Consider the following 14,134-nt stretch of genomic DNA (forward strand, 5'->3'; position numbering starts at 1 on the left):
ATTTGCATTTCCCTGATAGTTAATGATGTTGAACATCTTTTCATGTGCCTGTTGGCCATCTGTATATCTTCTTTGGAGAAATGTCTGTTCAGGTCTTTTGCCCATTTTTTAATTGGGTTGTTAGTTTTTTTGTTGTTGAGATGCATCAGTTCTTTGTATATTTTGGAGATTAACCCCTTATCAGATCTATGGTTTGCAAATATCTTCTCCCAATTGTTAGGTTGTCTTTTCGTTTTGTTGATGGTTTCCTTTGCTGTGCAGAAGCTTTTTAGTTTGATGTAGTCCCATTTGTTTATTTTTTCTATTGTTTCTCTTGTCCGGTCAGACATGGTGCTTGAAAATATGTTGCTAAGACCGAAGTCGAAGAGCGTACTGCCTATGTTTTCTTGTAGAAGTTTCATAGTTTCAGGTCTTACATTCAAGTCTTTAATCCATTTGGAGTTAATTTTTGTGTATGGTGTAAGGTAAGGGTCTCCTTTCATTTTTTTGCATGTGGCTGTCCAGTTTTCCCAACACCATTTGTGGAAGAGAATTTTTTTTCTCCATTGTATGTTCTTGGCTCCTGTGTCAAAGATTAGCTGTCCATAGATGAGTGGGTTTATTTCTGGGCTTTCAATTCGATTCCATTGATCTGTGTGTCTGTTTTTGTGCCAGTACCATGCTGGTTCGGTTACTATAGCTTTGTAGTATATTTTGAAATCAGGGAGTGTGATACCTCCAGCTTTGTTCTTTTTTCTCAGGATTCCTTTACTTATTCGGGGTCTTTTGTTGTTCCAAATAAATTTTAGGATTCTTTGTTCTATTTCTGTGAAAAATGTTGTTGGAACTTTGATAGGGATTGCCTTGAATCTACAGATGGCTTCAGGAAGTACGGACATCTTAACTATGTTAATTCTTCCAATCCAAGAGCACGGAATATCTTTCCATTTCTTTGTGTCTTCTTCAATTTCTTTCAGCAATGTTTTATAGTTTTCCGTGTACAGCTCTTTCACCTCTTTGGTTAAGTTTATTGCTAGGTATTTTATTCTTTTTGTTGCAATTGTAAATGGGATGGTATTCTTAATTTCTCTTTCTGCTACTTTGTTGTTAGTATATAGAAATGCAACTGATTTTTGTATGTTGATTTTGTATCCTGCAGCTTTACCATATTCGTTTATTACTTCTAAAAGTTTTCTGGTGGATTCTTTAGGGTGTTCTATACATAAAATCATGTCATCTGCAAATAGTGAGAGTTTCACTTCTTCCTTTCCAATTTGGATCCCTTTTATTTCTTTTTCTTGCCTGATCGCTCTGGCTAGGACTTCCAGTACTATGTTAAATAGGAGTAGTGAGAGTGGGCATCCTTGTCTGGTTCCTGTTCTTAGAGGGATAGCTTTCAGTTTTTCACCATTGAGGATGATATTAGCTGTGGGTTTCTCATATATGGTCTTTATTATGTTGAGGTACTTTCCTTCTATACCCATTTTATTCAGAGTTTTTAACATAAATGGATGCTGTATCTTGTCAAATGCTTTCTCTGCATCTATTGAGATGATCATGTGACTTTTATTCTTCATTTTATTAATGTGGTGTATCACGTTGATTGATTTGCGAATGTTAAACCATCCCTGCATACCTGGAATAAATCCCACTTGATCGTGGTGTATAATCTTTTTAACGTATTGTTGTATGCGATTTGCTAGTATTTTGTTGAGGATTTTTGCATCGATGTTCATCAGTGATATTGGCCTGTAGTTTTCTTTTTTTGTGTGTTGTCCTTGTCTGGTTTTGGTATCAGGGTAATGTCGACTTCATAGAATGAGTTAGGGAGCTTCTCCCCCTCCTCAATTTTTTGGAAGAGTTTGAGAAGGATAGGTATTAAGTCTTCTTTGAATGTTTGGTAGAATTCACCAGGGAAGCCGTCTGGTCCTGGACTTTTATTTTTGGGGAGGTTTTGATTACTATTTTGATCTCCTTACTGGTGATTGGTCTATTCAAATTCTCTACTTCTTCTTGATCCAGTTTTGGAAGGTTGTATGATTCTAAGAATTTATCCATTTCTTCCAGATTGTCGAATTGCTTGGCATATAGCTTTTCATAGTATTCTCTTATAATCTTTTGTATTTCTGAGGTGTCTGTTGTAATTTCTCCTCTTTCAATTCTGATTTTACTTATTTGTGCCTTCTCTCTTTTTTTCTTGGTGAGTCTAGCTAAAAGTTTGTCAATTTTGTTGATCTTTTCAAAGAACCAGCTCTTGCTTTTATTAATTTTTTCTATTGTCTTTTTAGTCTCTATTTCATTTATTTCTGCTCTGATTTTTATTATTTCCCTTCTTCTACTGATTTTGGGCTTTGTTTGTTCTCCTTTTTCCAGTTCCTTTAGGTGCATTGTTAGATTGTTTATTTGAGATTTTTCTTGTTTGTTGAGATAGGCCTGTATTGCTATAAACTTCCCTCTCAGAACCGCTTTTGCTGTATCCCATAAATTCTGGCATGTCATATTTTCATTTTCATTTGTCTCCAGGTATTTTTTTATTTCTTCTTTGATTTCTTCATTGACCCAGTCGTTGTTCAGTAGCATTTTGTTTAATCTCCACGTATTTGTGGCTTTTCTGATTTTCTTCCTATAGTTGATTTCTAGTTTCATACCATTGTGGTCAGAAAAGATGCTTGGTATTATTTCAATCTTCTTAAATTTATGGAGACTTGTTTTGTGGCCTAATATGTGATGAATCCTGGAGAACGTTCCATGTGCATTTGAAAAGAACGTGTATTCTTTGGTTTTTGGATGGAATGCTCTGTATATATCTACTAGGTCCATCTGTTCTAGTGTGTCGTTTAAGGCCAATGTTTCCTCATTGATCTTCTGTTTGGATGAACTATCCGTTGGTGTAAGTGGAGTGTTGAAGTCCCCTACTATTATTGTGTTACTGTCTATTTCTCTTTTTATGTCTGTTAATAACTGCTTTATATATTTAGGTGCACCTACATTTGGTGTGTAGATATTTACAAGTGTTATATCCTCTTGTTGGATTGTTCCCTTGATCATTATGTAATGCCCTTCTTTGTCTCTTTTTACAGTTTTTGTTTTAAAGTCTATTTTGTCTGATATGAGTACTGCTGCCCCAGCTTTCTTTTCACTGCCATTTGCGTGGAGTATCTTTTTCCATCCCTTCACTTTCAGTTTGTGAGTGTCTTTAGGTCTGAAGTGTGTCTCTTGTATGCAGCATATATATGGGTCTTGTTGTTTTATCCAATCAGCCACCCTATGCCTTTTAATTGGAGCATTTAGTCCATTGACGTTTAAAGTAGCTATTGATAAGTATGTACTTACTGCCATTTTTTAACTTTTTTTCCCTCAGTGTTTTAGTAGTCCTTCTCTGTTCCTTCCTTCTTCTATACAGAATTGATGGTCTCTTTAGTTTGACCTCTGTCTGAAAGCTGTACTCTTTAACTCCCCTCCTCCCTCATTTTATGTTTTTGATATGATATCTAACCTCTTTTTTGTGCATTTGTATCCATTACCCTCTAATCATGGAAATAGATAATTTCTCCTATTTGTGGTCTTCTTTTTTCTCCTTAAGTCAGTCCCTTTAACATTTCTTGTAGCACTGGTTTCTTGGTGACAAACTCCTTTAATTTTTGCTTGTCTTGGAAATTTTTGATCTCTCCTTCCATTTTGAATGATAACCTTGCTGGGTAGAGTATTCTCGGCTGTAAGTTTTTTCCTTTTAGCACTTTAAATATGTCATGCCATTCTCTTCTAGCCTGTAAGGTTTCTGCTGAGAAGTCAGCTGATAGCCTTATGGGGTTTCCTTTGTATGAAACTTGACTTTCTCTTGCAGCTTTTAGGATTCTCTCTTTATCTTTAATTCTGGACATTTTGATTATGATGTGTCTTGGTGTGGGCCTCTTTGGGTTTATCTTGTTTGGGGCTTTCTGTGCTTCCTGTACCTGGATGTCTGTTTCCTTCCTTAGGTTAGGGAAGTTTTCATCTATTATTTCTTGAAATAGATTCTCTGCCCCTTTGTCTCGCTCTTCTCCTTCCAGGACACCTATAGCACGGATGTTAGTGCACTTGATGTTGTCCCATAGGTCCCTTAGACTGTCCTCACTCTTTTTAATTCTTTTCTCTTTTACCTGTTCACCTTGGGTAATTTCTTCTAGTCTTTCGTCCAGCTCACAGATCCGATCTTCTGTATCCTCTACACTGCTTTTGAGTCCCTCTAGTGAATTTTTCATTTCCAGTATTGTACTCTTCATTTCTGATTGGTTCTTTTTCATATCTTCCATTTCTTTGTTGACTGTCTCACTGAGTTCATCTATTCTTTTCCCCACATCAGTGAGCATCCTTAACACTCTTAGTTTGAACTCTCTGTTGAGTAGGTTGCTCATTTCTGTTTCACTTAGTTCCTTTTCTGGGGTTTTGTCCTGTTCCCTTACTTGGAATGTCTTCCTTTGCCTCCTCATTTTGCCTCTTTCCCTGTGCTTGTGACTATGTATTAGGTAGGTCAGCTATGTCTCCTGCTCTTGGATAGGTGACCTTATGTAAGTGATGGCTTAGGAGGCCTGCTGTGTGCTTCCCTCAGTTCTCAATGTTCCAAGGGTGACCCCTATGTGGGCTATGTGTGTCCTTCTGTTGTGGCCTGTTTGCTCTCCCTGTAGGTGCCCAGGGAGGCCGAGTTATGCTCCTGGCCAGCTGTTGCAATGCTCAGCTGCTTGTAGTTGTTGTGGTCCCTTCAGTCTCTTTATCAGGTCTGGGGAGCCCCAGCACAGTTGGCTGCAAGTTCTAATACCACATTTGTGTTGCAGTATTTCTTTTAAGTGAGTAGGCCCCCAGCGTGGCAGGTTGTTAGGCTCAGGGGCTTACAATTGCTACAAGCCTCCAGCCTTTAGGTCTCTTGTCAGCTCTCTGAGGATTGCAGCTGGGTGGGGCTGGCCTCAGGCACGGGAGCACCCAATTGTTTCAGGCTTTGGAAGGTGGGGCAAACCCCCTATGTGGGTCTTTGAGAAGCACAAGTCTTCTGCAGCTGACAAGCCCTGCCGCCCACAGGTCCACACACATAGTCAACACAGTCCTGCCCCGTGTGCACGCCCCGACCTCCCGAAGCGGACCCAGTCTCTCCACGGTGGGAGCCCTACACACTCCACCACTGCCCCATACTCTCCACCCGCTCCTTGTGCACGCCCTGCCCCACTGAAGTGGGCCCAGTCACCAGGCTGCAGAGAATCCGGTCACCAATCTATGCAGGCCCACAAGTTGCCTAAGGGCTTGTTGTTGGGTGGGGCCAGTCTCTAGGGTGGGCTGCCTGCCCTGGCTGAGCTGGATTAAATCGGTGCTCTAGTGGGTGGGGCAGACCCTGGGCTAGCAGGCCCCAGGGAGAACTCCAATGGGGTCTGTGTCAGCACGCCCACACCAGGCCACAACAATGGCCGCTGCCAATGTCCCAGTCCCTGGAGAGGTCTCACCTCTCCCCGAGATGCACTCAGGGCCTATCAGGTGAGTCTCTTTTCACCAAAGCACTGTGCACCTTTCTTTCTGGTGATTTTAGGTTGCTTTCTGAAACAGGTGAGTTTGCGTGTGGGCCCTTTAAGAGCCGGTTTTAATTTCTTTGTGAACCGGGTTTTCTGGTGGTCTCCTCAATGTTTTAGCAGCAGACAATGTCAGATATTATGCCACTTGTCTCGATTGTGCTGGGTCCACAAAATGCCCACAGTGGGGGCGCTCCCCAGCTCAGGGCCCCGCTCCTCCAGGGAGGGCTGCGCACCTCTGTGCTGCTCCCAGACGGCAGTGAAGCTGGCGGCTTGTGAAGGCAGCATTTTTTCTCTCCAGAAGGGAGTTTCTGCCTCTTCCACCTCAATTAGGATTGTCCTTTGTTGCAGGATTTCCTCTTATCCAGTTTTTAGTTCTGTCTCAGGGGTAATTTTTCCACGAGTAGTTGTAAATTGGCTGTGTCCGTGGCAGGAGGTGAGTTCAGAGTCTGCCTATGCCGCCATCTTGACTTCTCTCTCTCCTCTTTTTTTTTATTGGTGAGGAAGATCAGCCCTGAGCTAACATCCGTGCTAATCCTCCTCATTTTGCTGAGGAAGACCGGCTCTGAGCTAACATCTATCGCCAATCCTCCTCCTTTTTTTCCCCCCAAAGCCCCAGTAGATAGTTGTATGTCATAGTTGCACATCCTTCTAGTTGCTGTATGTGGGACGCGGCCTCAGCATGGCCGGAGAAGCGGTGCATCAGTGTGCGCCCAGGATCCGAACACGGGCGGCCAGTAGCAGAGCGCGCGCACTTAACCGCTAAGCCACGGGGCCGGTCTCTCCTCTGACTTTTTAATAACATTTAACATTACACAGTTTCCTGTTGATGCTAAGGACACAAAATGTCTTAGCATATACGATTTCTTGAGCAAGGAGAAGCTCAGATTCTGTGGTAGATCTTCACGTGAATTTGTGATTCTACTGGTTACTAAAGGAAGGACTACCTTGTTAGAAACAAGCTGAGATAACCGGATTTTCCTTTCCTCCTCTGTAGGTTCAAGTTTTCTCTCTGCAGAAGCCTCCACAAGAATAAAGGGTCTCCACAAATGCGCTAATTTAGTTGTATTCACTTCTCATATGATCATACCACCACTTGAAGGAACTCTGATAGGACAATCCACCAAAAGACAGCTATTTTCAAGCAGTATGAAAATTATTTATTCACATTGCAAAAAGATTCATAATAGAACTTCTCTCTGGTGTATGATCCCTGACTTTTTGAATAAGTAACATTTTGAACATTTTTGAATAAGCAACTCCTCCAGAACCATATCCATTACATGAAAGTATATTTATTTGTATAATACACACACTAAGAAACTGAACTATCTTAGACTTGAAATTCTAGACATCACAGAGTTAATGTGTTAAAAACAACAGTAGGGACTGCAACAAAAAATAACTACCAGTAAGCACTCTAAAAAAACATGCCTGCTCAATGTGAATGCATTTACAATTCTCAAGAATTCCTCTTCTATATTCAATCATATACACTAGATTTATATTTTGTAAAATATAATACTTTCAAATATTTATAACGAGTAACGTGAGTCTATTAAAAGTAGTTTGAAAAAAAACGACTTTTTTTCCTTCTTCTTCTGTTACCTAACCAAAAGATAGGCCTAAAATTTATGCAGGATTTGTGTCAATTTATAGTAACTTATACACATACTTACATACACACACATACAAAGAGAGGAGTTAACTGTATTAAAAACCAGGAATGAAACAGTCACTGAAAATAAACACTAAGTGTGGCATCAATTTAGAAATTAAGACAAAAAGTAAAATAACTCAATCCCAATGTCTGCAAATTTATTGGTTCATCAAGGGATGGAACTTCTTTCTTACATTAACTTCTAGGAGAATTATATGTGTATATTTATGTGTGTGTGTGAGAGAGAGAGAGAGGGTGTATACAGCTTTATTGAAACACCAAGTGGAACACAGTGAATGAAGGAATGAGTGTGAGCAATGGCTTGACTGGGTGCTCAGCCTTTCAGCCTGCCTTGCAACGTGGTACTGTGAGATGACAGCAGGAGTAGGCTTCTGCAGTGGGCAGAGAGTAGAATAGAGTTGTTCTAAGACAAAAGAATAAAGTAGAAAGTTTGCCTTTTAGCCTCCTCCTCTCTTCTCTTCTGGTTCTGTATCCCACTGAGAGGCATGTACTGTTGTAGTTAGGAGGGTGGACTTCGCAGACAGCCCCCCAAGTCCAGCCTGACCAATTACTACTCTGTCACTGTAGCAAGTCACCCAACTTTCTATTCCGGTGTCTGAAGGCTAGAGATAATAACGGTGCGTACCCAAAAAGGGCTGTTTTGAAGATGAAGTGAGTTAACACACATCAAATGCTGAAGATGGTGCCTGGCACATACAAGCCAATAAGTTAGCTATTTCAATTGTTACTGAAGGGTCCTACCTGTCCTAGGCTTCCAGAACCTCCCTCTGTGGTTTACTACCTTGGCTTGCTCATGCTGGAGCCACATCCCATGCTCCAGCTCTTCCCAAAGGCTCTGTTCTCCACCAAAACACCTCCGTGACAGACCAGTCCTCTTTGTCAATATCAGTATCCACAACAACAGGCAGAATGGGCGCTAATACCGTGGGGCATCACTTTTCATCTGCGTAACGTGTGCATAGGGATATTCTGATGACGTAAAGAGGTTATACCAAGAGTTGGGGGCAGATACTTTCCATTCATAGCACTACGCATCCTTCTTCTCTGTGCACAGAGTCAAATGTGACTGAACATTCAACACTAGAACTTTTTCAAAATAAGGTACGTGGAATTCAATTTCCATGGAGATTTTCAAACTGCTCAAATTTACACCAAGAAAGATTTCTACTAAACATTTTTCCTACTAAAAAGCTTGAGTGTTGTATATTCCAGCTGTCCCTCCATGAATAGTTCACGTAAGTCAATTAAAAGTTGCTTCCTTTTCTGTGCCATCTTTAAAAGAAAACTAAATACAACCAAGTTATGGCATTCACACCAGCATTTCCCAAATTTCCATTAACTTTCATCTGGTTTAATAACGATTCATTCCACCGCTCGTGCCAAAAATGCTATATGGTACATGCAATTAGAGTGAATTAAAGCACAGTAAAATAAACTTGGCAGATTTGTAAGCATTTTATCACCTGTCCAGATAGCTGGCGATGTAATTGGTCCCTACAGGTGGAAAGAACAGCTGGACAACTTAAAATGATAACCTGAAAATGGAATTTTTAATGCAGAAAAATCTAAGTTGATACACTTCGTGGCCACATACCCTGCAGGACATAGGCTCCTCTTACGGCCTGGCTTATGAATGCTGCCACACCATGGGTAAGAATGAGTCACAGACACTGAATCCTGGTACCCATGCTCTCCTTCTTGGGTGCTTGACCCCATGAAGGAGCTCATGGCATTATCATCCTCAAATTGCCCCTTCAGGTGTGAGATTTTAATGGCAGCACCCAGGACTTTGTTCCCACTCACTCAATTCCTCACTTAAATGTATTGGAGAAGAAACACAAGGCATTTTTTCCTCACCTGTCCAGAACGAGGTCTGGAGCGAAGATGAGCTTGCCGGGGTGGTCGATTGAGCGCCATATCAGGCCCACCATCAGCACCTCCAGCCAGCAGCTCTCCAAGAGCCGCACTTGGTCGAACAGGCTGAGCTCCACAAAGCCTGGGGAAAACAAGAGGCCGTGAGACACACCCACCCTTTCCTCAGCTCCCTGTTTCTGTAGAGACAGAATAGCAAGTTTTAAAAAACAAACAATATAGGGAAACAATCAATATTTTAAAGTTGTGGTTAAATGCTGACCTCAGGAAGAAAATTTTGAACTTAAGGTGTACAACCCAAAATTTCTGGTCTTGGAGCCCTTCTAGAGACAAATACTTCATTTAGAATTTATAAAAGACTGTTACCTGGGCTGACACAACCCCCCAGACAGACGCTAGGGAAGAACGGAAAGCTGGAGCCAATCTTTGTTAGTTATATCCTAATAATTCCTTTGCACTGCTAAGAAAGGTAATGCTCGGCTGCCAGCCAGAGGGGCTGCCTTATCTGGCCCAGTCCATGATTGGGGCCGGGAGGAGTGAGAGGATGGGGTAGGGAGGGGTGGGGGGTGAGTGGTATGCAGAGAGTAGGGCCATCCTGTGCAGCAAGTGAAGACTTCAACTGAAAAGATTTCTCCAATCGCTTAAAATTTCCCATCCAGTGTCAGAGTCACCCTTCTCAGCAGGAGCGCTGTCTCCAGGTTCCTCTATCCTGAAGAGCAAATGTGACAACTGAAGCAGGTTCCCATATCCTGATAACCTGATAGCATGCATTGGCAAAGAACTGGAAAGAAACAGGTAATCTCTAAAGAGGTGAGTGGTTCAAAGCAAAGCAGAGATCACTGGTACTTCCTCCACCAGCCATGAGAAAAGCAGGAGGCAGTGTAATATAAATATAGTCACCAAACATACAGCCTTGGAGTGCAATGGACTCTGATTAAAATCCCAGCTCAGCCTCTTCCTATCTAGTTACTTAATCTCCTTTTAAGTCTTTGTTTTCTTACAGGAAAAATAGGCGTAATAACGCCTACCTCTGAGAATTTCCTACAGGTAGGATCTCTCATCATCCTTATTTTACAGATGAGGAAACTGTGGCACAGAGAATGCAGGGGTTCAAATCTTTGAACAATTATAATGCAAATCTGCACAAAGGAGAATTAAATGAAGTAATGAATGGAAAGAGTGGATAAATTCTTTCCAAAGCCACAGCCTATGCTCAGTTCAGGTTCCTAAAATATGCACACATTCCAATCTCACCCACAGTTATAGATAATAAGCCTACCCAAGGGAGATGAAGCTTTTTATACTTGTAGATATTCAACAAGATCAAGGCTAGGTGATATTTTAATATTTTTTTGGTTTGGACAATGACTATATCAGCTGAGAGAGGGGGAAAAAAATCACCCCTCCAGACTATGCCTAAGTTTTCTCAAAAATTTTCAAAATACCAGGTTTAAAGAGGGACTAATGCAGCTTTAGAGTTCAGTTTTGTTATGGCACAAAGAAGCTGCACAGGTCTCAGCAATAATCAATTTTACCACCACTCTCCATGTGGGGTTCTGAAAAGCAGCGTCTGGAATACATATAGAGTGACAGCCAGAGGAAAGGGCATCAGTATTGTCTCCTCTGGGAAAGAGCAGAGAAGACACAGTACAGTCCTGGCAAAGGTGAGGATGCTAGATTACCAAAACAGAACCAGAAACCGGAACATCCTAAGGAAGCTCAGAAGCCAACAAATGACCCTAAGAGATACTATGACCCTTGGCCTTGGTTCCCACAGATCTTTACCCCCAACTGCTCTTCACCCAGCTTCTTGCCCCTCCCAATCTTCACAGTTTGCCTAACACAGTTGCTGCCCCCCAGGTCATGGGACTCGTCCCTAGTGGCTCAGAAGACGGGGAGAGACCTCACTTCTTAGACGATGGTAAAGATGTGCATAGAGAAGCCCTTTCCAGGGGAGGACGGGTTGCTGCCATTCTCTGTTAGAATCCTAGATTCACTCTTTCACAGAAACACCAATTCAGATGCCAATTAGATGGTAATTTTAGCACAATGCACTACTTCTGGTATATATTATAAACTGGCCTAGGGAAGTGACCACATCATAGGATGGAAAATGAAGGTTCCAAATAACCATCTTGAATAATCAAACCCATTTTTAACTTGATGGCATTTCAGGTTTATTGATGATTGATGTTACTTTAGCTGCTGATTTTCTCTTTTGCCCAGGTATATTCATTTATGTACCTACTATTGGTTCTTTCTCTATTGGAACAGTATTTTACAAACTCCTATTTAGCATCTGACAAACCTTTCACTTTCATACCTGGTCATAGTGCACCCCACCCCACCCTCACCTCACTACACCCCTTCTCTCCAGGTGAGGAGTCCACGGCCACGAAATAGGTCAATGTGGAGTCCAGATCCCTTCCTTTTAGACCATGTTCCAGGTCCCAGGACCCTAGAATGTCCTTCCCAAATGCCCCAAGCCCATTTCCAGAGCCTGGATGGGTCTCTTCCCTGGTCCATCCTCCCAGACCAGGCATGAGAGGTGACCTAGTGTCTGTAGGAGATGTGACATGAAGGATGGGGTGTGTGCAAGGCTGTGTGACATGGATCTGTGGGTGGGAAAAGAAGAGAGTTGAGAATACAACGGGCCCCACCATATACAATGCCTCTTGTACTGCCATGTCTGGTACAGGACTCAGAGGAGTCCAAGAATTCTAAAATGGAACCTGGCCTTCCAGGACATGTTGAAGGCATACACTGTGTCAAGACAGGAAGAAAGAATATGTTTCATTTAAAAGTCATAAGTCAAGCCGTCAAACTGTTAAATACCGAGACAGTTTGTGGACCTCCATTTTGTACTCTTGCCCCTTAAACGCTAGGGACAGGCCTTTCTACAAATAAATGGAAAGCTAAGACCCAGAAAGCCCTACCCGGAATTTTCTTGGCCCAGCCGATCACGTGCACCAGTTCCATGTCGGCCAGCTTGGTCAGGGACATCATCATGGAGGACTCGGTGAAGGGCGAGCTGGGGCGGCTCACGAGCACGTGGGGCGGCTCCGCCTCGAGGAGCGTGAGCACCAGCTGCTCGGGGCTCAGGGCGCTCAGCAGCAGCTCCTTCACTCGGCTCACGTGTCCACAGTTTTTCTTGGCTTTGCTCAGGCAGGGCAGCTGCTCGTTGGAATTTCTCTGCCTCCGCACTACGCGGTACCCACACCTTTCTCTCCGGGAGCCTGAAGCGGGGAGCAGATGATAACACAGAGCTTTCCCCTCCCCTCCCGGACCCAGCATTCAAGTTCCCTGCATCTCCAGGGAAAAATGAAGCAATGATATCGTTCTCAGACCTGAGTCTGAGACTAGAATAGAACAGAACCTGACTTTTATTTTCTGGAGCCTATGAGGCATGTACCAAAGATTATTACATTTGTGACTGTTTTAGCAAGATCAATAACATGACTTTCTAGGGACAATAGCCCAAATGATCTTAAGGTCTCCATTTCAAGGTCGTCTATGTATACGAAATCCATTTCTCTTTTAAAGAGTGCTGATATACCTCATTTCCCAAAGCATGAAATTTGGAATAATCTTCAGGCAGAAGATAGGGAAAAGGTGGGAGCTGAACATTGATATTTCCAAACAGTTATCAAATAATACACTTTTATAATACATTCTTAAAATATTTACATGCACGTGTATGTATATATACATACATATATTCTTTTTATATACTTACACAAATAAGTATATTTCAAATAATAAATTAATTGAAAAAAATCTAGAAAATATAGAAGAGCACAAATTTTGGCATAAACTCTTTAAGTTTTTTTCTGTGTGTGTGTGTGAGGAGATCAGCCCTGTGCTAACATCTGCCAATCCTCCTCTCTTTTTGGCTGAGGGAGACTGGCCCTGGGCTAACATCCATACCCATCTTCCTCCACTTTATATGGGACGCTGCCACAGCATGGCTTGCCAAGCAGTGCAGCGGTGCGCACCCGGGAGCCGAACCACAGCGGAGGGCAAGCAGTTAACTGCTTGCTCCACCAGGCCGGCCCCCTCTTTCAGTTTTTTTAATGCTTTTATACTTTTTCATATATTATATACAAAATTAGGATCATACTGAATATACTATTTTATAGCCTGCTTTTCTTTTTATTAAAAATGTATCATTTTACAATTTAAAAATCTATATAGCATTCTGCTCATGAATATAGCACCACTTATTTAAAATGTCTCCTGTTGATGGAAATCTATGTTGGTTCTAATTTCTTTGCTCGTATACATATTGCAATGGAAATGCAACTTTGTACATGTATCTAATTACTTCTTTATAATAAATTCAAAGATGTCAAGTTGCTGAACCAAGGCATATATACATTTAAAATTTTGATACATATTGATAGATTACCCTCCAAAGTATTTTAAAATTTATAATCTAAACAATACTTTAAGGACTACCTATTTTCTCATAACACCATAGACATTAACAATCATTTTTAATCTTTGCTAATCTGACAGGTGACTAAACAATCTTGTTTTACTTTGTATTTTTTTTAATTACTAGCAAGGTTGATTAATATGTTAGCCCTTTGTATTTCTTTTACTTCTATATTGCCTATTTGCTTCTTTTGCCCTTTTCCCCCCTAATAACCTACAACGGCTCTATATAGTAAAAATATATAACATTTGTCATATACAATATTTGTCTTGTTTATTATATATCTTTTACCTTTGCTCATGGTGTCTTTTATCATAAGAAGATATAGTACATAGTCAAATCTGTCTTTCGTTTCACATCAAGATTATACAAATATTCTCCTATATCTTCTTTAAGCACTTTTGTAGTTCAAATTGATTTAGAATTTTATGTATGTTTGTATCACTGCATATTGATAGTTCATGTTATGTTTTCCAAATGGAGGTACAATTTTCCCAATACCATTTATTGAATAGGCTTTTCCCATTGATTTTTATAAAATGCCTTGTCATTTAATAAATAATTGTATATAAAAGTATCTTCTTCCAGATTTTCTACTCTGTTTCATAGATCTATTTTTCTATTCCTGTGCTG

At 41.1% G+C, this 14,134-nt stretch overlaps 1 protein-coding gene across 1 annotated transcript in view; it reads right to left on the bottom strand.

The window, feature by feature from the left end:
- The window catches only part of ESR2 (estrogen receptor 2), a 70,194-nt gene that overhangs the window by 22,443 nt on the left and 33,617 nt on the right, over positions 1–14,134 (bottom strand). Inside the window, exons 5-6 of the mRNA XM_058567098.1 lie at positions 12,000–12,299; positions 9,049–9,187 (exon numbers count right to left, since the gene is read on the bottom strand). Of these exons, the coding sequence (XP_058423081.1) occupies positions 9,049–9,187; positions 12,000–12,299 (439 nt within the window). The remainder of the gene's footprint in view (positions 1–9,048; positions 9,188–11,999; positions 12,300–14,134) is intronic.

This window comes from Diceros bicornis, chromosome 24 (assembly GCF_020826845.1).
Source record: "Diceros bicornis minor isolate mBicDic1 chromosome 24, mDicBic1.mat.cur, whole genome shotgun sequence".
In the NCBI taxonomy this organism is placed as follows: domain Eukaryota; kingdom Metazoa; phylum Chordata; class Mammalia; order Perissodactyla; family Rhinocerotidae; genus Diceros; species Diceros bicornis.